General features: G+C 52.0%; 1 protein-coding gene across 1 annotated transcript; it reads right to left on the bottom strand.

Moving 5' to 3' along the window:
• FZR1 (fizzy and cell division cycle 20 related 1) lies at positions 1–24,189 on the bottom strand. Its single transcript, XM_064396263.1, has 14 exons — positions 24,032–24,189; positions 12,409–12,550; positions 11,916–12,041; positions 11,627–11,690; positions 10,737–10,864; positions 10,281–10,363; positions 9,690–9,873; positions 9,428–9,493; positions 8,936–9,038; positions 7,546–7,730; positions 5,925–6,158; positions 5,231–5,335; positions 3,996–4,088; positions 1–2,970 (listed from the first exon to the last, which is right to left on the bottom strand). The coding sequence occupies exons 2-14, from the start codon at positions 12,475–12,477 to the stop codon at positions 2,929–2,931; spliced, it is 1,482 nt and encodes a 493-aa protein (XP_064252333.1). The 5' UTR covers positions 12,478–12,550; positions 24,032–24,189; the 3' UTR covers positions 1–2,928.
• Between the last annotated feature and the right edge of the window lie 558 nt (positions 24,190–24,747).

Here is a 24,747-nt window from a genome sequence, read left to right as displayed (position 1 = left end):
TCCCAGTAAATTCACAACCTGTTTAATGCCAGTTCAATTGCTTTACATGAAAAAGTTACAGCGTGCTCCACGTTTGTTTTCCATCACATGACACCTGGGATACAACGATGCCACAGACTTTGTCACCCAGCTCTGGGAGGATCCTGTGCCCGAGCCAGTGCCCACGGGTCACACACACTGACACATCACCCCAGATCTGCCCTTTTCTCTCTTGAGCAGCCAGTGACAGTGACAGGAGCACCCTGAGACACTTGCACACACCCACCTCCACACGGATACAACTGGGAGCCCCTGCCTGGCAGCAGGGCACAGAAGGTGACGGGGCTGACAGCAAGGTCAGGGGGAGCAGCCTGTTCCTGCCATGCTCTGTCACCAACACATGTGGCCACAGAACAGCCCTGGCCTGGCAATCACTAACCTGGCCTGGCAATCACTAACCTGGCCTGGCAATCACTAACCCTGGCCTGGCAATCACCAGCCTCCCTGCCAAGTGCAGTAAGGGAAGACACCATGAGCCAACCTTCTACCAAAGCAGACAGAAAAGCGAGATGTGGACACGAGATGCAGTTTGGGAAAGTCCTTGGCAAGAAGGGACAGTGGTAGGGGACAGAGCAATGAGGAGCTATCCCTGTTCTGGGAACACCAGGCAGCAGCTGCAATGCCCACCTGGCACTGCCCACCCCACATCACTGCCACTCCCCCCAGCATCTTGTGGGACTCCTTAAGGAAGTTCCCCCCTCACAGGGGGAGAGGCAATTCCACTCTCCAGTGGAGCCCCAGGGCACTGGGGAGCCCAACCATACACTCCAGCTGGCTGTCCTGCTCCCTCCTGCTCCAGAGTGGGCTGAGACCTCCTGCGCACCCCCAGCCCAGGCACCCACACCCTCCCAGAGGAGAAAGCCGTGTGTCCTGGGGGTCTGCACAGTCATATTTAGGAGGAGGCAATCCACAACAGGAAAAGCCAGAGCACTGCCACCAGCCTCCTCAGCCCCCTGAACAGCCCTTTCCCCAGGTGATGACACCCCCAAGAGACCACCTCTTCCTGCAGATCACCCTTTACTTCAAACCCATTCCCCAGCTGAATGATCCTCCTCAACACCTCCTGGGTGCTTTGGGGTGCTCCCAACCCACGGTGATGTGGAACAGTGCCCACAAGTGGAACAAACAACACAAGACAGGCCGGGGGGCGACTTCAAACCATGCCTCACATCCCACGGCCACAGCTGCACTAAAGCAGTTGCATTCAGTGTTTCAGAAACTCCATGGAAATTCCATTTTGGTGGCAAGTGAGACTGTGAGATGACAAAGTGGCCTGTGGGCCTGGGAGACTCGGAGCTGCCAGGGGGCTCCCAGCACCAGCTCCTCACCAGGGACTCCCAGAATGTGTGACACAGGCACAGCACCACCAGCCTGATCCAGGCACTGGTGTGATGGCACGTGTGGTCAAGGCTGTATTGGCCTTCTCACACCCTGGTTCACCCTAAGGATACTGGTGGTACTGGGGACAGGCAATCATACTCCTACCACCTGGTTTTAGAGAAAGAAGGGTGAGCAGACAAAACAACAAAGAAAAAAAAGAAAGGGAAAGCATTACCTATGCAATCTACAGAGAGAAGACAAGTCTATATACACAGCCAGGGAATTCCACACGGGAACAGGAAGCAATGCTGGGAGAGGGCAGGAGGCAGGCAGGGCCTGGGCAGGCACAGAGGCACAGGTCAGATGGAACAGGCTGTGTAGCCTCACAGCTTCTCTTAAATTAAAAGCACCACACACACACAGAACATTTGTGTTACACCCCATGGGCTCCAACACCAGCCAGAACTCTCGTCCCACACAACCTAAAAACCCCAAACCACACACCAAAACTCAACAGCAGGGCCCTGTGTGGGACTTGGAGATAACAAAAAGCAGCGCTGCAGCCCCGCTTCAGCAGAACCCCTCTTCCAGCCAGAAGAGGCCCTGCTCACCCCAAAAATCAGATCTTTAGGATTTATTTTTTTCTCAAACACATCCCAAATGCTTTTGGCCTCAGGGAGACTCCAGAGCAAGCACCCACACAGCAGCACCAAAGGAAGCTCCACATGCACAGGTGATTGGGTGGGTTTTTTTTCATAAAGTCCTTGCTTCTGCTCTCTGGTAACTCCCAGGATCAGCCCTGAACATGAAAAAGCAACTGCAGAACTTCCCAAATCTGCTCCCTTAGAGGTGAAGCTTTTTCAAGTCTCCTCCAAAGTCTAGAGCCCCAAAGTGTGTTTGTTCAGAGGCAGCTCTCAAGCATGCCCAAAAAAATCAAGGTGTCTTATGGAATGATCATGTCAAGTACTACAGTACCTGTCTGGGGGGAAAAATAAAGGAAAAAAAGGAAAATAGGCAGTTCTCCAGTTTCTTCCTGGAATGGGGATGCCAGGCTATGAACAAAGCCCTTAGATGCCCAGCCTGGAGCTGTGCCCCTCGCACCAGCTGTACCGGACCAGTCTGGCTGGCTCCTGCCTCCAGAGATGCCACTCTGGGGCACAGGGCAGCACGTGAAACCCCTCCCACAGCAGCAAGGACATGCTCCTCTCTCGCAGGAGGCACACCATGGCAGTGGGGATGGCCTGGGTCCAGTCTCAATGGTCCATGTCACACGAGTCCTGCCCAGTACCATCCTGACAGCTGGAGGATGCTGGGTTAACATTTCTCTTGTACCCGTTTCCCTTTATGAAGGATGAATCCAATAACCTTTGGCAGTTCCCTCCCCTCCCCACCCCATCCCAAATACTGCCCAGCCCTGTGGGTCACAAGCACATATTTAATGAGCTGGGTCCTCCTGCAGTCCCACGGCTCTCCCTCCCCTTGGCTGGGCTCTGGAGGTCCATGCACGCCGAGGGAGCAGTCTGATCCTGGAATGTCAGGCTGTAGGTTCCCGGGCCACAGGGAGGGGGTTTATCGTATCCTGGTGAAGAGGTTGAGCACAGATACAGACTCCTGGCAAGGGAAGACAAAGCAGAGGGTAAATAGCTGTTACTCCACCTGCTTCTGGGTTGGTTTGTTTTTAATCTGGTATCTCTAGCTCAGCGCATGATTCCAGCTCACAAATCAAAGTCCAACACCATAAATATTCCCATGGGTTTCTTCCAGTTGGTAACATCTGGCAGCTGGCCAGAGTGCCATTCCCAGCACTCTGCAGGCAGCTGTACTCCAGAAGAACTGGGGAACCCCCAGGAGCAATGCCAGCTTGCCCCAGGCCCCTCCTCCAAATCCCTCTGCCAGGCACCCAAGAAAGCTCTCAGAGCATCAGACACAATCTGCTTTTGGTGATGCCGAGTTGTCACCGGCAGAATCCATGAGCCCATTTTCATCCAAACCCCAATTTTAAGCGGTTTTGTAAAGAGGCAGGGGATAATCATGGAATCACAGAATGGTTTGGGCCTCAAGGGGCCTTAAAGTTCATCACCTTCCACCCTCTGCCATGGGTTGCTCCAAGCCCTGTCCAGCCTGGCCTTGGGCACTGCCAGGGATCCAGGGGCAGCCACAGCTGCTCTGGGCACCCCAAGCCAGGGCCTGCCCACCCTCCCAGGGAGCAATTCCTGCCCAATATTCCATCTAACCCTGCCCTCTGGCACTGGGAAGCCATTTACCCTTGTCCTGTCCCTCCAGGCCCTGGTCCAAAGTCCCTCTCCAACTCTCCTGGAGCCCCTCCAGGCCCTGCAAGGGGCTCTGAGCTCTCCCTGGAGCCTTCTCTTCTCCAGCCAGACACCCCCAGCTCTCCCAGCCTGCTGCCACCCGAGGGCTCAGCTCTGCTCTGCTCAGCAGCCCTGGACCAGCCTGGAGAGGGATGTTGTGTCACACCAGCCTTGGGCACACAGGACGACCTTTCACTTAAATCTCAGCAAAGCTGAATCCTTCACTGCCTCAGCCCTTGATCTGCAGGAAGGGATCAGGGAGGAGCAGCAGAGCAGAGGCAGCGTGGCCTGAGCTGGCCCAGGCAGCTGCCCCATGCCTGCCCTTACCTTCGTCGAGCGAGTTTTACTGAAGACGTTCCAGAAGCGTAAGGTTTCGTCTCCAGCTCCTGTGACAATGGCCTCCCCATCAGGGGACATTGCCTAAGGACAAGACAACAACCTTTAGCACCTGTCACATTTTTGAGGCTGAAAACAAGACTTTGTTGGAATGCAGGAGAGATTTAACTGTCCTTCTGACTCGAGGTGAAGCCAGCTACCTCTGCTTTCAGGTGCCTCATGCAGCCTCAGGTGCAATTTGGGCACTGGCACCTTAGGGTGCAGCTGTGGAACACATGGGGGGAGTGTTGTAGAAAGAGTACTTGTGTTAAGAAATCCAAGCCATGTGTAACTGAGGCTGTTCCTCACAGGATTATCAACCTGCCTGAAGGCAAGAAGATGGTATGACTGGATTTTCTGTCTGTATTGATTGCTTCCATTGGGATCCACCTCCCAAAACATTATCAGCATTTGTCAGCTCTGTTGTGATCTGCTGACACCCCCATGTAACAGTAACAGCAGATATGAGATGGATCAGGATTACCCGCAACAAATGTTTAATTCCCTGGGCAGCAGTCATCAGTGAAGAGGTGTGAAAGTCTTCTGGGAGCAAGGAGAGAAGCATGTGTTCCAGAAAATCACAGAATCCCAGAATGCCTTGGGTTGGAAGGGATCTTAAAGCTAATCTCGTTCCTCTCCCTTCCACTGTCCCAGGTGGCTCTAAGCCCTGTCCAGCCTGGCCTTGGGCACTGCCAGGGATCCAGGGGCAGTCACAGCTGCTCTGGGCAACCTGTGCCAGGGCCTGCCCACCCTCCCAGGAAGAATTTCTTCCCAATATCCCATCTAACCCCACCCTGTGGGAGTCTGAAGCTATCTCCCTTGTCCTGCTATTCCAGATCCTTTTCCAAAGTCCCTCTACAGCTTTCCTGGAGCCTCTTAGGCACTGGAAGGTCTCCCTGAAGCCATCTCTTCTCCAGGCTCAGAAGAGTTTTCTTAGAAGAAAACTCAGATGTTTCCTCAGGAGAGTTTGGCAGGCTTTGCTATCATTAACAAAGCCTCACATTTCCATAGCAGCAAATCCAAATGTCCCTTGCAGGCACAAAAATGCAATGGAGTTTTCCACTGCTCATGGGGAGTGTTCACATTCCCGCCCAGGCAGCTTATGGTGCCACTGGCACTGCTGCTTTGGGTGCCAGCTGAGCACACCCACAGCCAGGTGAGCAGCTAGAGCCACGGCCATCACTCACCAGGTACAGGACTCGGTAAGAGTGCCCTGTGAGCTTTGCTACTTGAGTGAGCGAGGGGTATTTCCAGACGAGGATCTGGTTCTGGGAGTATCCGTGGGTGCTCACCTGAAAGGGGAGAGGGGAACATGCATCACAGAATCATGTAATTGCTAAGGCTGGAAAAGACCTCCAAGATCATCAAGTCCAACAGACTACACCACTGCTCTGGGCAGCCCATTTCAGTGCCTGACCACCATGAAGAAATTTTCCCAATATCCAATCTAAACCTCCCCTGGTGCAACTTGAGGCCATTTTTTCTTGTGCTGTCACCTGTTACCTGGAAGAAAAGCCTGAATTCCACCTGGCTCCACTCTCCTGTCAGAGTGAGAGAAGGTCCCCCCTGAGCCTCTTTCTTTCCAGGCTGGAGCCCCCTCAGCTGCTCCCCATCAGCCTTGTGCTCCAGCCCCTTCTCCAGCTCTGTTCCTTCTCCAGACATGCTCCAGCCCCTCACTGTCTTTCTTGTTGTGAGGGGCCCAAAACTGACCCCAGCACTTGAGGTGCCTCAGCAGTGCCCAGAACAGGGCGGGCAGTCACTGCCCTGGTCCTGCTGGCAACACCCTCGCTGGTACAAGCCAGGATGCCCTTGGTCTCCTTGCCCACCCGGGCACACCTGGCTCAGGCTCAGCCACGCCCCCCGGCACAGGGCAGGACTCACCAGCTCGTTGGCGTGTTTGGACCAGGCCAGGTTGCACACCTGGGAGCCGGTGTCGATGCACTGCAGGGGCTGCCCCGTGAGCGTGTTCCAGAAGCGGATGCAGCGGTCGGCCGTGCCCCCCCCCGAGGCCAGCAGCCCGTGCTGGTGTGGGGACCAGGCGATGGCCTTGACTGCTGCCAGGTGCTCTGTGTATTGCTGGACAGGGCTCAGGCTGGAGTGATTCCAGACAAGGAGCTGGCAGAGAGAAGAGACACGATCAAACTTGTGCCTCAGTCATGTGTCCTTTGCACCCACAAGGCACAATAGGACTGATGAGGACAGCTGGGCAACAAGCTGACTTCCCACAGCTCTGCTCAGACATGCACAGCTCCACTCTGCATTTTACAGAATCATGGAATGGCTGGGGTTGGTTAAAGCTCATTCAGTTCAAATCCCTGCCAAGGACAGAGACACCTTTTGGTAGACCAGATTGCTCTTAGCCCTATCTGACCTGGCCTTGAACACTTCCAGGGATGGGGCAGTCACAACCACCCTGACACCACACTCAGGTGAGGAGCTGTCCTACCCCAAGGCCACGTGGCAGGAACAGGCTCTAAGGTAAGGGAATAAATCTAAAGAAACAGCGTCACTGAAGGGGGCCTCAGACCCTGCTGTTGCCTTTCTGGTTGTATCATTCCAGAACACACCCAGAAATCTGCTCAGTTCATTAGGAGTTATTCTGAGCAGGAGGAACTCGGTCCAACCATGCTGTCACACAGGCTCTGGGCACATTCCCTACCTAGCAACCCGCTCCAAAGGGCTTGGAACCCGCTTTTTTGTGACAGATGCTTCTCCCATATGGTGCTCAGTGAGCTGCAAGCCTGTGCTACAGGTATGAGAACTCACAGAGCTCTACCTCAGCTTCCTGCTGCATACAAACATTACTGCAACAAACGTGACCATACACTACCCAAACAAAGCCAGGAAGGGCAGCTTAGCAGTGGCTTTGTTGAACTCAACCCCCTGAGCCAAGCTAGAAATTTAATTAGCCAAATACAGAAGCAAAATTAAATTTGCCTTTTTCATTTATTAGGAAGAGAAGACTGAGTAGAAGCTTAGCATGATTTTTGTTTGGTCATAGTCCAACAACCAAAACAAAAGTCCTTTTCAGAGAGGCCAAACATCCTTAAAGAATCACTGAACCATTAAGGTTGGAAAAGACCTTTAAGATCAAGTCCAACCTTTGACCTAATCCCACAGTGCACAGTAAACCATACTGCAAAGTGCCCTATCCACTTGTTTTTTGAACAGTTCCAGGAATGGCAACTCCCCCACTGCTCTGGGCAGCCTGTTCCAATGCTTAACCACTCTTTCAGTGAAGAAATTTTTCCCTAATCTTAGAATCATACAATGGTTTGGGTTGGAGGGGACCTCAAAGCCCACCTAGTTCCATCCCCTGCAATGGGCAGGAACACCTTCCACTAGACCAGGTTGCTGCACATCCTGTCCAGCCTGGCCTTGGACACCTCCAGCCATACAATAACATCCAACCTGAACCGCCCCTGGTGCAACCTGACATTTCCCCATGCCCTAGAAAGAAAGGAGGTGTGACATTTCCCCTGACCCCCTGGCAGGAACGTACCTTATTATCGTTCCCTCCAGAGGCCAGGAGCTGGTGGTCCGTGGACCACTTGAGCCCACAGACCTCCTGCCTGTGTCCCTGGAGGCGCCGCTCGGACTGCAGGGGCGGGGTGCGGATGTCCCGCTGCAGGATCATCCTGTCCCGGCTCCCCGACGACAGCTGGTCCGCGTTCCACGCCAGGGCACCTGCAACAGGGCAGCTTCAGAGGCTGCTCTGGGAGTCACTGAGGCTGCAAAACACCTCTAAGGTCACCACGTCCAACCCTCAACTCAGCACCACGTTCACCACCAAACCACGTCCTTGAGTGCCACATCCCCACGTCTTTTAAACACTTTTCAGGGATGGTGACTCCACCACTGCCCTAAGCAGCCAGTTCCAATAATTTGTAATCCTTTCTGTGAAGAAATTTTCCCAATATCCAATCTTAAGCTCCTCTAGCACAGCTTGAGGGCATGTCCTTTCACCCCTGGGAGCACAGCCTGACTCCCACCTGGCTCCACCCTCCTGTCAGGGAGCTGTGCAGAGCCAAAAGGTCCCCCTGAGCCTCCTTTCTCCAGGCTGAGTCCCCCCAGCTCCCTCAAATGCTTCTGGTGCTTCAGTCTCTTCCCCAGCTCTGTTCCCTTCTATGGACACGCTCCAGTCCCTCAATGTCTTTCTTGTTGTGAGAGATCTAAAATTGACTCCAGGATTTGAGGTGGGACCTCAGCAGTGCTCAGCACAAAGGGATGGTCACTGCCCTGGTCCTGCTGGCCACGTTATCAAGTCCAACCCTTCCAGTCCTGCAGCAGCTGGTAAGCAAAATGCAGCCATCACAGCTGGCAGGGTTAAAAAAAAATAAATCTAACAAACCTCAAACCACTCCTTACAGACCTCCCTTACATCCACTCTCTGGAGTCCTAGATCAGGGCACAAATAGAGGTTCCCTGAACAGACTGCAGGTATTACCAACCTCACCTCACAGTACAGTAAAGCACAGGAACAGATCTTGGAATGTGCATGGATTTTCCAAATCTCAACCCAGAGCTTAGATTCACAACATCTCTGAGTAGAAAAAAAACAGCCCTCCAAAAAAGGGAACTGGAAATCTCAGTATGAAGCTGCCAGCAGGGCTGAAACGGGAAGCCAGCAGCAGTGAAGAGATGTTGTAACCAAACCCAAAAAGCCTCAAGCAAGTAGGAAACACCTGCTGCAACACCCCACCATCATCACACCCAGATCAGAACACCAGAGTTATGAGATGATAATATTTTGAACCTGCTCAGGAGGACAGCAGGGGATAAGTATCAATCCTGGTACTCTGAGTTTTCTCTATTTCCAGCAGATCTCTGGCTAACAAAGTTCCATCAGGAAGGAGAGGCCCCTTAGAACCCTCTGTTTCCCCACTCCTTACCAACTCTGGCTGTGTGTCCCTCCAGCATGGAGAGCTTCTTTCCTGCAGCTGCATCCCAGATCTGTACAAAGCCCTTGTGAGTGCCAACGGCCACCAAGTTTCCCTGCACAAACAGAGAGCCAGGATTAGTACAGCCAGGAAGTACAGTCAGAAAACTGAAAGCTGAGGAGAAGACTTGACATAAATCCCACAAGATGGAAAGCATCCAGAGTTCTTCCATCTTACATGTTTTTCCCTACTGAGGGGCCCAAGCAGCCTGTCTGGAATATATTTATTGTAACATTTTATTGTCAAGAGCTGAAGAAGCAAACTGGCTTCTTCTCCCTCCCACTCCTCTTAGCAACGCCTCCAGAACCTCAAGACACAAGAGGCTGCTCTCCATCCCCTCTCTTTTAGCAGAGAAAAACCAGCTCAGGGAGTTAACTACAGCTATGATGACAGCGCCTACGTGACCCATGTCTCAGCTGTCCTTGCTGACAGTGTCACACTGACCCGCTCTGACCAGCCCACGGACGTCACGGAATCGCCTTCCACAGAGAGGTCACACAGCCGCGTCACCTTCAGAGAGAAGAAGGGGGTAAGAAACGTGGCTTTGTCACACAGCACCACTGGCTGTCTCACAAACCAGAGCTGTGCTTGGGATAGAGCGTGACAAGTGCTGAAGCCCTCACACAGCACATTCCATAGCCCTGGAATGCTGGAAAAACCCTACATCAATGGGCAATTCAATCTTCAGACACCCATGACCATTTACCTGACTCGTACAAGCACTCCACAGGTAAACACAAGTCCCAAGGCCAACGCTGAGGACATTAAGAGAGGACCAGTCCACCAGGTTCAGGTAGAAGTCGTCCTGCAGCTCTGGAGCATCCAGCACTTTGAAAGGAATCTTGGAGATTTTCCGAGTTGGTTTTCGAGGTGATCTTAGCAGCTTCTGACTGTTTACAAAAACACACAGAAAAACAACTACAGGAATCTGCACATCATAGCAGATGGGAGGCACAGGTGCAGCCACTCTTTATAGAGCACTCTGAAGTTTCTATAGAAATGCAGACACAAAAAGACTGCACAAGGAATTAGGTTCTGCTTCTACAAAGGAGCTATGAAGCAGAAAGGTAAACTGATTACTGAGAGCTGACCAAGACATGTCAAGCACATAGACAGGATGGGCACCTGAAGAAATTCTTAGAATTTGACTCTTTTATTTACTATCTCTCCAGATTTCCAAACCAAATTCACATTTATTTTAGATCTTTCGACAGAAGTCCTAGAGAACCTCACTGAACCCTCTGTCCCTTCTGCCCCAGCCCTTCCCTTCTTTTAGTTTGCAGAGGATCAGTGTTACCTTTTGTTGCTGACAGGAGACAGGGAATAGGGTGAGACCTCATTGCCATCATCCGGGCTGGAGCGTTTTGTGCTGAGTGAGTACTGCATAAAGAAACATCTTGTGAGGACCCTGGTATGCCTGGGGCATCACTACCAACATTCACTGGTGCAAAGCTGGTTCCAACAACCAGTTTTGCCTTTCCCAGGTGCTCCAAAACCATACAAAACCCTTCAGCAACACTCAAGTCCAAAAGCCTCATTTGGCCACTCACCACACTGTCCAAAAAGCCTGGCTCCACCCAGCATTCCTGCCAGCACAAACACAGGAAGCACACTGCTTGCTGCACACTCAGGTTCCCTTTGCAGGCCAAGCCCCAACACCAAGTCACTGCACGAGCAGCCTGGCAGAGCCCTGTGCTCTGCTCTGTGCCACACACACAACCTCCACTGGTGCTAATGCAAGTAACCAACTTACAGTGAAGAGAGATTTCTTCTCTGGCGTGGATGGCTGCAGCCTCCTGTCCTCTGTCTGGGGGTCCTGCACCTTCTCGATCCCTGCTCCCAAGAGTTCATTCTTCAGCAAGGCAGAGTAGGCAAGGCCATCTGTAAACCCAAACAGGCACTGAGCAGAGAGCTCAGAGCAGGAACAGCAGGGAGTGTCAGGATCACGTGTGCCTGACCCGGAGAAGGGAAGGCTCCAGGGAGAGCTCAGAGCCCCTTGTAGGGCCTAAAGGAGTCCCAGGAGAGCTGAAGAAGGACTTGGGACAAAAGCCTGGAGGGACAGGAGAAGGGGGAATGGTTTCAAGTGCCACAGGGCAGGGATGGATGGAAGATTGGCAAGGAATTGTTCCCTGGCAGGGTGGGGAAGCCATGGCACAGGGTGCCCAGAGCAGCTGTGGCTGCCCCTGGATCCCTGGCAGTGCCCAAGGCCAGGCTGGACAGGGCTTGGAGTTACCTGGAATAGTGGAAGGTGTCCCTGCCCATGGCAGGGAGTGGAAGAAGATAGGCTTTAAGGTCCCTTCCAACTCAAACCAGTCTGGGATTCTACAACTTGTACTCTCACAGAGTCTCTTAATAAGCCTGGGGCCCCCATTTAGAATCAAGATTAGCAGCAAGTTTCCCCTCCTTCCACTCCATCAGGAAAGTGATTTTATGACACAATAAACCAAGGCATAGAGACAGCCTCTTGCCTCCAGACACCCACCAAAAGCAGTGACCTGGTACTCACTCATTACATGTGGGCATTTCCCAAAACACTGGCATGAGTTTTGGCGTAAGCATGGAAGTGCCAGCATGGTCTTAACTTCCCCAGCAGTTTGCAATAAGAGCTCTGGGCACTGTCAAGGAGTAGAAGGGTGGTCTCACCTTTGCCAGTGTCTGATGTAGCATCCTTTGCTTTTCTGTTTTGGCTTGGTGATTTTTCATTTTCCTGAAATGGAGAAACATGCCATCACCATACAGAAACCTCAGGGTATATGGTGAAATAGCAAATGCAGGGAGCATATGGTTTGAGGACACACACTCAGTGGAACTCTTCTGGGGCTGCAGAAGAGCATGGTGCAGAAGGAAAGCAGAGCAATCATGCCAGCCAAAACAAAAGGTACCACTTCCTCAGTTCCAAGGCTGAGCTGTAGGAGAAGGGAGCAAAACTTACATTTATTCTGTGGAAGTTGATGCTCCAGTTGGCCCCAGCTCTTGAGGGAATGAATCTGTCACCATGCTTACTAGGAGAAGACATTGGAGAATTGGAAGGTGTCAAGGTTCTTCTCATCTCTGCTACCTGAATTAAAGAAAAAAAGACACTGAACTTACTCTTGTCAGGCCCTAGAATTGGTTAGTTTGTTAGGCCTCAATTTTTTATGTTACATGTGTAGTTGCTGAGATTATGTATTAAAAAGGTATTACTGAACTCCACAAAAATATCTTCACCCCTTTTTGCAACCTGAACTGAGGTTATATATTCAAAAGCTCTCTTAAAGTTAAGCTATTTGGGTATTCATAGAACAGCTGAGGAGTTCACACCTGCTCACAACCCAACAAGACTGTGGTTTGCTTTGAGGAGGTGCCAGGTCTTTCAAAAGCTCAAGGAAAACAGTCACAAGTGACACAGACAACATAACAGTGAGCCTGAGCCCATCTGCACTCACACAAGGCATTGTGTTCTCATTCTGTATGTTGATTTGGCGTAGGAGACGTCTCTCATAGTCCTGATCCATGGTGGGAAGCTGGCTGGAGAGATCAGCCGGCTCAGGAATTTATGTTTGCAAAGTCCAAGCAGTAACTAGTGTGCTGCAACAGACAAGAGAAGAACAACAAAATGTTACATTCCTCCCTGCTGAAACAGCCTCTCCAAAGTCTCCTAAGCCTGTTCTTTGACCTTCAGACCACTTTTCCTACCCAGAGCATTGGTGCCAAACTTGTGTGACACTGAAGAATGCAGGCAGCTGGTATTTTGTGTCCGACAGGACACTCAGTCCCCACCCCACCTGGAGCAGGGACTGCCCCCGGGCCCTGCAGCAGAATTTGGCAATCCTTCAGGACATGAGCATGAAAAATCCAAGTACTGGCACCACTTGCACAGAGAGGTGTGGCTGCCCCATTCATAAAAGTGTTCAAGGCCAGGTTGCACTGGGCTTGGAGCGACCTGGGGTACTGGAGGTGTCCCTGCCCATGGCAGGGGGTGGAATGAGATGGGCTTTAAGGTCAATTCCAACCCAAAACACTGTGGGATTCTGTGATCCCACTACAGCCTGTCCCACTGCTCAGGTCAGGGGCACAGGAGCAGTGATGAAGGTGGGATATTTTTAGCCATGTCAGAAGTACTGCAGACTTTTAACAGCACCCACTGGAGGAACACACTAGGGATCTAGTCATCCCAGTGAACATTCCATGTCTGATGCCTGCACTATCCCAAATACTCCTCCTGGCTGGCACAAAGCTTGCTCACTCGTATAGCCATACAGTCTATAAGCAATGTTAACATCATTTAAGCACATATTTAAAGCATATATTTTAGGACAGGGCTGCTTCATAGCTGAGATTTGCCTGGTAAATTAACATGTGCATGAATAAAAAATAAATGAGCTGACACTTGTGTGAGAATACGCAGTCACAGCCCTTGCCAAGCCCCAAGGGCAGAGAACAGCACCCCCAGGGTCCAGCCTTACCCACACACCTCGTGTGCCTTGTCCACAGCTGACATGGGCACAAAAACACCACAGGAGACATCAAGTTGGTCTTTCAACCCAAGATAAACATGTCCAAAGGCAAAGGTACAGCTAACACATAAGCAAATTCCCACAACACACAGGCATCTGGAGGCTGTGCAGAACATAAAGGGTTCTTCATTCCTGTTATTGCATAAACATTTATGGCACCTGGCCAGAGTCCCAGCTGCACAAATGGAGGCGCCTCAAGATACAAACTTGTGGTAAAATCCTGGAGGCAACTGCACACAAAGCTGTGCTGGGAGGAGGCCGCCCAGGGAGCAGCTGCACAGTGCCCCACTCAGGGACAGCCCTGCACTGCTCCTGCTCCCTCCCGGGAAAAGGCTGCCTCCAGGAACCGCAGCCCTGCCCGGGCTTTACAGCCAAAAACTGGGGGCAAGTCACCGAGCTACAAGGGGTCCAGCAGTACACGCTGCAGGTCAGTGAGATGTGATGGAGTTTTACAATACTTTGTGAAATAGCTTGGAAACAAGGCAAAGCACACAGACTCCACACTGCAGAGATGATGGCCTTGCACCTCAGAAAATTACAGGAATGGGGTGACATTAAGGTGGTGACCACTGGGGTTCCACAGGGCTCCATCTTAGGGCCAGTTCTCTCAAATGTCTTTGTAAGTGACTTGGGGGCAAGGACTGGAAGGTCTTGAGTGGGTTCGCTCGGGAGGAACTGCTGACATTCTCAAGGACAGAGAGGCCACACAAAGAGACCCTGACAAATGGGAGGATTGGGAACTCCCCAGCCGTGTGATGTTTAACAGGGCAAGTGTCAGATCCTGCCCAGGGATGGGGCAGCCCTGGGTGCAGGGACAGACTGGGAGTGAGAGGCTGGAGAGCAGCGCCCTGGGAAGGGCCCTGGGGGTCCTGGTCAGGGGCAAGTTGGATCTGAGTCACCGCTGGGTCCTGGCAGCCCAAAGGGCCACCCTGTCCTGGGGACACCAGGCCCAGGGAGGGACTGTCCCACTCTGCTCTGCACTGGGGCAGCCTCACCTCCAGGGCTGGGGCACTTTGGGCACCCCAAGATCAGAAGGATCCAAAGCTGTTGGAGAGTGCCCAGAGGAGGGACACGGAGCTGGGGAAGGCTCTGAGGAGCGGCTGAGGGCCCTTGGCTCGTTCAGCTGGAGCACAGGAGACTGAGGGGAGGCTCCTCGAGCTGTGGCAGGGCTTGGCATGGAGCTCAGGGCAAGGTTCTTGGCCCCGAGGGTGCTGGCACTGCCCAGGCTGCCCAGGGAATGGTCCCGGCCCCAAGGCTGCCAGAGCTCCAGGAGCGTTTGGACAGCGCTGCCAGGGCTGCTCAGGGTGGGGCTGTTGGGGTGGCTGTGCAGGGACAGGGGCTGCCCTGAGCATCCCTGAGGGTCCCTTCCCACTCAGGAGATCCTGTGGTTCTTTGAGCTATGCCACTTTTTAGTACCAAAAATTGGACTTCTTACAAATGCTGAAATGCTTTTCTTCCTTAACATTAAGGATGCCAACACTTTTACAGGAGCATCCCTGAAATAGACAGTGCCAAGCTGGTTCTGATCACACCTGCTTACCTCTACCACCTCCTCCCACAAGCTTTTCTCTTTTTTAATTTAACACATTACTCCCATATGTTCTTTCAGCGTCAAAGCTGGAGAAAGCTCCCAAATTTAACAGTGATCAGCTTCCACCAAATGAAGCAAAGAGTCAGAGACGACATAATTGCAGTGAAAAGTTAGAAAAGTCTGTGATGCTATTAATAAAGCAGATTTAGAGAATAAAAATTAGCGCATGCCATATCAAACACTCTCCCTAATTCTGAAGTTTACTTACCACCGCCCTTACCGACCCACAAGCTACCAAATGTGTGTCTCAAATGAAACAGTTCAACAAAATTCCCCCTCCCCCCTTTTCTTTTTTTGGGGTGTTGTTGTTTAACACCATGAGTAAGAGAGCTCAGCCTGCAGAACCCACATGAGGAGCGTGATCAGCCAGGGAACACCACACATTTTAAGTGTCCTCCCAAAATGGCTCAGCACAGTATTCGTGAGATCCAGATCCAGTTACACAGCAAAGAGACATTTTAAATTCTGCATCTGAAACACATTTGACTATCGAGCTTTTCAGTTCCCATCTGCCCAAATTTCACCTACAACTTTCACTCAGAAACACAGCACAGATTGTTCAACAGAGAAGCAGAACACAGCAGTGAATGCTCAGCGCCTGAGTAGTGACATGTTTTTACCCCAAAACCTGTGCCACTAGCACAGGCCCAGAGAGCAAGCAGCACCTCTGGTCTGTGGTATGCTCGTGCTGTCTCTACATTTGTCTGTGGGAAGTGAGTCCATTTCCCCCAAAGCAAGTAAAAAAGGCTTTGCCAGGAGGACTTGGGGGTGCTGGTGACAGCTGCTGAACATGAACTGGTGTGTGCCCAGGTGGGCAAGGCAGCCAATGGCACATGGCTTGTATGAGCCACAGTGTGGCTAGCAGGACTAGGGCAGTGACCGTCACTGTGTGCTGAGGGCCACCTCGAATCCTGGCAAGAGTTCTGAGCCTCTCACAGGAGGGCTGGAACATGTTGGAGAAGGGAATGGAGCTGGGGAAGGGGCTGGAGGACCAGGAGCAGTTGAAGGGAAGCTCAGCCTGGAGAAACAAGAGGTTCAGGGGAGACATTCTTGCTCTCCACAACTCCCTGACGAGAGTGCAGCGGGGTGGGGGTCGGGCTCTGCTCCCAGGGAACAAGGGACAGGACAGGAGGAAACAGCCTCAAGCTGTGCTAGGGGAGGTTTATGGGGACATCAGGAGGAATCTCTTCAAGGAAAGCATGATCCAACACTGGCACAGGCTGCCCAGGGCAGTGGTGGAATCCCCATCCCTGCAGGGATTTAACACCTGTGTGGATGTGGCACTTGGGGACATGGCTTAGGGGCGGCCTTGGCAGTGCTGGGGGAATGGTTTGAGTTGATGTTAGAGGGCTTTTCCATACTGAATGATTCTGTGAGCCTGTGATATGTGGGCTTGAAGTTGCCATTAAGTTAAAGAAATAAAAGATCCTGAGGAGCTACATGTGTTACATATTCTTCAGACATTATTTTGTCACTAATTATGCAGTTTATGCTTGGAGAAGAAAGGTGGGATTTAGTGGAAGGGTTTGGATTCCGTGAGAAGAATTTGTATTCTGACTTTATGTTTTTCATGCACGTTCTGTCCTGTCTCTGAAGTGGCTGGATTCTCTCACAGGTCATTACCTTCAGAACAATACTTACAGGCAGAGTTATAGAGCTGAACAAGTGCCTTTTGTTCTTTTTATTGACCCAACCTTCATGCATTCAAACACAAAAGTGTTTTTTCTTGGTATGGACGTGGTTTTAATAAGCCAGCCTGCAGAACACCAGGCCTGGCAGGGAAACAAGGGCAGTAATTTTACAAAATTATTTCTGTGGTTTGAGGCAGGCTGTACCTGTTTGGATTCTCCAGCACACACTAAGGGAGGTGTAAGAGATGCAGGTTGGTTCTGTCAATTCAGACATGCTCTGCTCAAGCAGTTCAAGAGCTGAGTGATTACTGACCCTTTTTTATTCCAGAAATTGTTCACGTACCTTCTCTTCTGGAAGGTATTTGGGTGGGTAAACATTTAACACGAGAGGTGCTGATGAAAGTGAGAGACTTGGAATACCAAAGACAGGATGTAAATGTAGATGTAAAGCTGAATACATTTCCTAATTTACATAGGGCCAAAGGGGGATGAAGAATGCCTTGGTAACTTAAATACCATCAATGTTACGTTGATGCTTTATTTTGAAGCATCTCAAGTCTGAAAAAGGTTGCCTGGAGCTTTTCTTACCAGTAAGTCCTAAATAGATCCCAAATTTACAGTCAGCAGGTGCCTACCCACACCCAGAGATGCTGCCTGCTCTTTGGGCCTGTATTAAATGGCAGAGACTTTAAGGTACAAGCATGTCACTACTCAGGTGTTAAATGTTTCCGAGCTCTCTGGAATACTCCATCATTTGCCAAGGGGAAAAGTACACAAGTACTTAGTCCTCCAAGTCATGACCAGCAGGGCTTGAAATCAAACCTAGATGTCCTGCTTCTCCAAATCCAAAGTTTTCACCCTCTTTTGATTTCACTAAACCCAATCACAATACTTGCAAATCAAAAAGGCCAAGCCCTCAGCTGGCAGCAGAAGTGGCAGTTCCTCTACCCCTGGCAGCTGCAGTGTCCTGCCCCTCGTGCCTGCTCCAGGTACTGACCACGTCACACAAAACACCTAACTTGGCCCCAAAGGGTTGATGTTTTTGGCTGCTTTAGTAAGCATCTCCTCCTCCTCAACCTGGAGTACTGCAGAGTATTACCTGTTACAGATTCCTTTACAGCCTCTTGAACAAGCTGTAAGGGAAAAGAGGGAAAAATATCACCAACAAAAAAAGCTAGGCCATAGGTTTTAGCTGTGTAATAGTCAAGACTATTAGGAATGCATTCAGAATGCCAAGGCTTCACAGGACAGACACTGGGAATGAGGAAGATACTCTGTGCTTGGGCAAGCTCAAGCAGAACTGGTCCACATTTAACCCACAGGAACATTACACCAACCAAGCAAGCCTTTTCAGGAACTGGCCTCCTTTCAAATCAGCAATAGCACAAAAAGTTAAAGTTGTGTGTTTTACCAATATTTACCTTTTTCAAGTTACAAGGATATAATTTGTTACCCAGCAATTTACTAGGGTACAGTGTGAGAATAATTTACAAAATCAGCCATTTACCCCTATGCAACAGGAGCAGCTAAAGCTTTATTTCAAAAGAAACTACAACCTTTGCTGCCTTGCCCTCATCAGAGAAGCACGTTCACAGCTTTGTACGACAGAGATCACACTAATTACAAGTAAAAAATTACTCCAGTGTTATGGTGTCAGACGGGATCTTCACCATTAGTCCTCACATTCCTGAAAATGCAATATTCCACCAAAATCCAAGATGCTGGACTATGGCAAGAGCCATCACACCACAGCAGTATTCTTCAGAGCATGAGATGTAGGCGACTGCTCTTCACTGAAGGTCCTGCAAAATTCCTGCCTTTTTCTGCCTTTCCAAAGCATCTTGCCAGGCACCTCCTGCCCTGGGCACTCAGAAATGCCTTTATGCACTCACTGCCATCAGCCTTACCATGCCCCTGTTCCAAAAGTGCCAACTCTTGGTGACCAGCAATACACACAAACTGAACTCCAGTTTCATTTGAAGGCAGAGTGCGTCAAGGGCAGAGCCAAAACATTGACTGTATCTCCTGCCTGCACTCAGCCACCCAGTCTGGAACAAAAGTACAGAAGCTGGAAATGTAAGTGAAATGCACAGTGATCCGTGCCTCCTTCACTTCCCACAGCAGAAAACATCTCTCCTTCCTCACAGGCAGAAAACATCCCCCTTTCCTCACAGACATGGGCCCAACCTGCAATCCAGATCAGAGGTGACAAACATTCGACCTTCTGTACCTCCACCTGCACTCACAGAAAAGCTTCAAGACTTCCCACAGCTCTCCATGACAACTTCAGAAGGTCAGGTAAAGCTTCACGTTCACCACCCCAAAGCAATGCACAATCCCACCACAATGACAGAGAAACTCTGACTAGCAAACCTCAAAAATTTAGGGCACTCTGATGACTGAGGCTGCAGGAAGCCTGCAGGAGCCAAGGATGTAATGCTCATGACACAGAACTCTGCTTGTGGCCTGGACTATCACAAGCCAGCAGAAACTCAGGGTTGTAAGACCTTCAGAAAACAGCAAAATCTCTGTCTTTGGGAGGGCCTTTACCAAAGATAAACACTGCCAGCACTAATCACAGAATCCCAGAATGGTGTGGGCTTGAAGGCACCTTAAACCTCATCTTGTTTCATCCCCTGCCCCAGGCTGCTCCAAGCCCTGGCCAAACTGGCCTGGAACACTGCCAGGGATCCAGGGGCAGCCACAGCTGCTCTGGGCACCCTGTGCCAGGCCTGCCCACCCTCAAAAGGAACAATTTTTTCCTAATGTCTAATAAATCTCAGTACACGATTACAAGCCCAAGAGGTTTTCACCAGGATTTCTGTATGCACAACAGCTGCTCTTAAATGCAAGTGCTCCTTGAAGAGGATACTCCATAAAGCCCACCAGGAACATGACTCTTGCTGCCTTTCACACAGATGATGCTCAGGTATCACCATTGCTTTCAGCATAGATGTTTTTCCTAAATCCCTTTTTTCTCCACAACTAGAGGAAAAAAAAGAGAAGATGACAGTCAAGTCTGTACTCCAAAGACCAGGCTATTTTCAACCTTTCAACTAAAACTTCAATACAGGTGATGGCAACTACAGTGATCAGAACCAGCAGCCACCCCACTGATGCAGCCACACAGCAGCCAGGCCCCTTGCTGAGGGGTTCCAAATCTGCCTCAGTCAGTTTTTAATAAGCCAGGAGAATTGTAGGGCTGTTATTTTACCTTCATAAATGACGTTTTCATTCAATACACATCCCACTGCAGAGTACCATTGTCTCTTTGCAATGCAGAGCTTATCCAAGCAGACATGACAACCACGCACTCAGCAGGGGATTTCTCAGAAAATCACCACTATTAAGCTCCTTTTTTATTGCTTGCAGGTGGTGATTATTTCACCTTTTCACCATGATGCTCTGTAAATAACAGGGACACACTTGTTCCCAGGAAATACAAAATACAGCATGAAGCCCTCAGCAGCACAGGAAGCCTTGCACTGGAAAACAAAGCACAACACATGGGGTCACTTTGATGGTACCTCTTGCCCATGGGCCAAAAGGACCCTAATTAACAGGAAGTCTCCTTAAAGAGGTTTATCTGCTACAAAAGCAAAACAAACAAGAGGCACCAGCAGGAACACTTCTGTTTCAGAGATGCAGTAATTGGCCAAGGCACCTGGTGAAGCAGCACCTGCAGCCCTGGGCTGTGCTGGCCATCACCTGGCTCGGGGATGCTCCAAGGGCTGGGTGAAGAGCAGGTTCAGCTCCAGCAGGTCTTGCCTGACAAACACCAAGTGCTGAGCAAGTTCTGCTGCTCTCATTTGCCAATGGAAGAGGCTCCTGCTGGTCCCCGTGTGCTCAGGCAGCACAGCCCAGACCCCATCCCTTCTGCAGGGGCTGGAGGCTAATGCCTGCACTGGGGAAGGGGCTGGGTATGATTTCCCCAAGGTACTTCTTGCCAAGGAAAGGACATGCACTAACCTTACAATGCTCTGCTTTGAGATTTCATCTCAGTCCAGGTTTAACCAGTGCCAAACACGTGCCTCTCACGAGGCAGGGCCCGATCAAAGCTCACAGTTCTCTCCACACTGCCTGGCCTCCAGAACTCCCCTTGGATACAGGAGCTGAACTCTGGGTAGTCACTGGCCTCCACAGAGGGCCAGTTACAGCCACAGCACTTCTGCTTCCACCTGGAGGCAGTTTTCCCCACACAAACACGTTTTGTACAAGATGCTGGACAGACAGGAGAAACAAAGGTTCTGCTTTCAACCAGCATATAATGGCACCTATTTTGGTAATCACCTAAAAGACACTGACTTATTTAATTATTCTGCATAGATTCAAAGAATCATTTAGGTTGGAAAAGCCCTCTAAGACCAGAGTTCAACTGTTCCCCCAGCACTGTCAAGGCCACCACTAACCATGCCCCACCAAGTGCCAGATCCACATGTCTGTGAAATCCCTGCAGGGATGGGGACTGCACCACTGCCCTGCATATCCCAGTGTTACATGGAATCACAGGGTGGGACAGGTTGGAAGGAACACAGTGATCATCTGGTCTCACCTCCCTGCTCAAACAGGGTCATCCCTGAACACATGGCACAGGATTGTGTCCAGACGCTTCTGGAGTATCTCCAGTGAGGGAGACTGCACACCTTCCCTGGGCAGCCTGTTAAAATGCTTGTCACTGCACAGGGAAGTTCTTCCTCATGCTCAGCTGGAACTTCCTGGCTATCAGCCCCTGCCCCTTCCTCTTGTCCCACTGCTGGGCCCACAGAGCAGAGCCTGGTCTCTACTCTGAGCCCTCCCTGCAGACACCGAGAGAGAGGATGAGGGCTGAGCTCCCCTCAGCTGTGTCTCCTCTCAAGGCTGAATAGACACAGCTCACTGAGCCTTTCCTGAAGAGAGAGCTGCTCCAGTCCCTTCAGCATCTCCGCAGCATCCACTGGACCCACTCCAGGAGCTCCATGCCCCTCCTGGACACAGCACTCCAGATCTGCCTCACCCGGGCCAAGCAGAGGGGCAGGATCACCTCCCTCAGCCTGCTGGCAGTGCTGTTCCCAATGCACCCAGGCTCTCGCTGGCCCCTTGGCCCTGGGACACACGGCTGCTGCTCCCCAGGACACCCAGGGCTCTCTGCAGCTGCCCTCCAGCCCCCAGCCTGGACTGGGGTCACTCCTCCCCAGGTGCAGGATGCTGCACTTGCCCTGTTGAGTTCTAACAGTTCCTCCTGCCCACCTCTGCAGCCTGCCAAGGCCCTCCTGCAGGGCTGCACAGCTCTGGGGGGGATTGGCCACTGCTCTTGCTTTGTGTCAGCCGGGGAGGCACCAACCCCTTCATCCAACCACTGAGGGACGAGTTAAACACCACTGGGCACAGGACTCAACCTGGAGGGGCTAACAAAACGGAAGTGGGGATGGAGAGAGTGAAGTACTTGGATCTTAGGGACACAGAGTTCATAGAAGTTTTTTAGTAAGGATTTACATGTTGGTCTCTCCAGACTCAAAGAGAACTGACTTACAAGCAGTAAAAAGGACAAGAAAAGGCTAAAGAGTCTACATTTTATAACAACTTACAGAACCTTCAGGGCTTTTTGTTTGCTTCTGTTCAGTAGTTTCTATTCTCTGTCTAAGCACACTTTTCAAATGGCTACTGACTTTAATAACATCCAGTTTCCCTTCAAAAAATCCACAGAAGACAGCTGTCCAATTATCTTGTACTTACAAATGGGTAAAGACAGCTAAAAGCAGCAGTTTTACAGATACACGCTCTGGTAGGGCTTCCAGTAAAGGAGAAGTCAGTGCACTACAAGCAAAGATTAAAAATTTACCAGCCCCTGTCCTCAGAGCTTCACTGAAAGGTCAGGCATCCAAAACTCTGCTTCATCATAACACCTATAGTACTGAAGATGCAACGACGCCCCTGGACAAACTACAAAAATAAACTATAGAACTTACAAAACATGACAGCCTCAGTCAACAGCCCCAGAAAACTCTGCTTCTGTATTAACTATAAAAATAATAATAAAAACTCAGACTAATACAAGATTATAGAATCCCACAATGGTTTGGGTTGAAGGGATCTCAAAGCCCACCCAGTGCCACCCTGCCATGGCAGGGACCCCTGCCACTGTCCCAGGCTGCTCCCAGCCCTGCCCAGCCTGGCCTTGGGCACTGCCAGGGATCCAGGGGCAGCCACAGCTGCTCTGGGCACCCCAAGCCAGGGCCTGCCCACCCTGCCAGGGAACAATTCCTGCCCAATCTCCCATCTGATCCTGCCTTCTGTAAGTGGGAAGCCATTCCCCCTGTCCTGTCCCTCCAGGCTCTTGTACAGAGTCTCTCCATCTTTTTTGTTGGCTCCTTCAGGTTCTAGAAGTCTGCAACAAGGTTTTGTTGATCACAGCACAACTGCCCTTAGAAGAACCTTCAGCAAAAAATACTGGGATGTTATCATGAAATACAAGCAGGAAGAATCAGCACCTCACAAGAAAATGGGCACAAAGCCTTCAACAGAGCTACAAATCAAGAGAAAACAATCCTGCATGCCATGAATCCAACAACACCTCCCCGAGGTGACGCCAGTGTGACCTGAGAAACCTCCCTGCCCCAGCAGCACCTTCTCACCACCTGGAGAACCTTCAGCTCAGGCTGATCCTGCATACAAATCCCTCGTGCAAAATGTCAACAACGGGTTACAAACACCCTGATGAAACACACAGCGACAACAGCTCCCTCAGACCCATCGGGTGGGCAGGGGCACATCCATCCGTGCTGTACATACACAACACACTGCTGGCCAGAGCTTCTGCTGCTGCTTGGCAGATCCGCACCACTGCAATCTCTGTTACCGTTTGTGTTATCGACTTGATCAAGAACCAGAGTTAAACCAGGCTCCGGCTTTTTGCGTCTTTCCCCAGCGGCCGAGGGACACGGACGGAGCGAAGGGCTCACACCGCGAGCTTCCAGCGGCTCTGCACAGCCCCAGCCCCGGCTGCAGGTGCTGGATGCCCGTTACCAAACACACCGGAGCGTTGGGGCTCACCGGCCCCGCCGTGACGGGGCCCAGCCCGCCCGGGCCCGCAGGAACCGGCACCGACCGGGCCCGTCCCGGCCGCAGCAGGCGGGGAGAGGGAAGCAGGGCTGCTCGGTGACCGGCTGCCAAGGGAGAGAGGGAGGGAGAAAGGGACTAAAGGAGGCAAGGCACCCCCAGCCCCGCCCGGCCCGGCCCGGCCCCTCCGCACAGGCCCGTGCCCCCAGGGGGGAAAAGTGCGAGGCCCAATCCTGCCGCGGGCCCCGCGCCTCGCCACGCCGTGTGGTGCCAAGCCGCGCTGCCGCGGCCGTACCTGCTCCGGTGCCGGTGCCAGCAGCCGGCCCGGCCCGGCCCAGCTCCGCCTCCTCCGTCAGCGCCCGCCGGCCCCGCCGCTCCACAACATGGCGGCCGCCCCCGCCCCCGCGCGGGGCACGACGGGAGCGCGCCCCGCCCGCCGCTTCGAACACACACAGGAAGCGGCGGCGCGCGGCGCCATGGCAACGGCCCCGCTGACGTCACGGCCGGGACATGACGTCACGGCCGCGCTCGGGGCTGTGTGTCCCGCCCGGGAGGGCGCCGGGCCCGGGGCTGCCGGACCCTGAGGGGCCCTGAGTCCTTAAGGGGTGCTTGGGTCTTTGGGGGGCTCCTTAGTGGAAGGTTTTGGTCCCTGAAGGGGTTCGTGGGTCCTTAAGGGGGCTCCTCGGGGCCTTGGGGGCCCTTGGGCTCTGGGGTTGTTCCTGTCCCCTGCAGAGGGTGTGGCATTCCTGTGCCCCCCAGAGACTGTCTGTGCCTCAGCGTAGGACCCCCGCGATGGCACAGTGTCTGTGCCATTCCTGGTCTCTGATCCCCATTGCCCTTCCCAGTGAGTTGTGGGGGAGTGGGGGGAAGCCAGGTGCGTGTCCACCCCCCCCAGGAGGGCACTGGGGCTGCTGCTGCCCCAGAGCTCAGCCCCGCATGGCCTGGGAGGAGCCAGGAGCGGGCGCTGCAGGAGGACTCACTGTGCCCTTCTCAGCACTGGCACCCCCAGCT

The sequence above is a fragment of the Passer domesticus genome, chromosome 21 (genome assembly GCF_036417665.1).
Source record: "Passer domesticus isolate bPasDom1 chromosome 21, bPasDom1.hap1, whole genome shotgun sequence".
Classification (NCBI taxonomy): domain Eukaryota; kingdom Metazoa; phylum Chordata; class Aves; order Passeriformes; family Passeridae; genus Passer; species Passer domesticus.
This window is presented reverse-complemented; position numbering and strand designations above follow the sequence as displayed.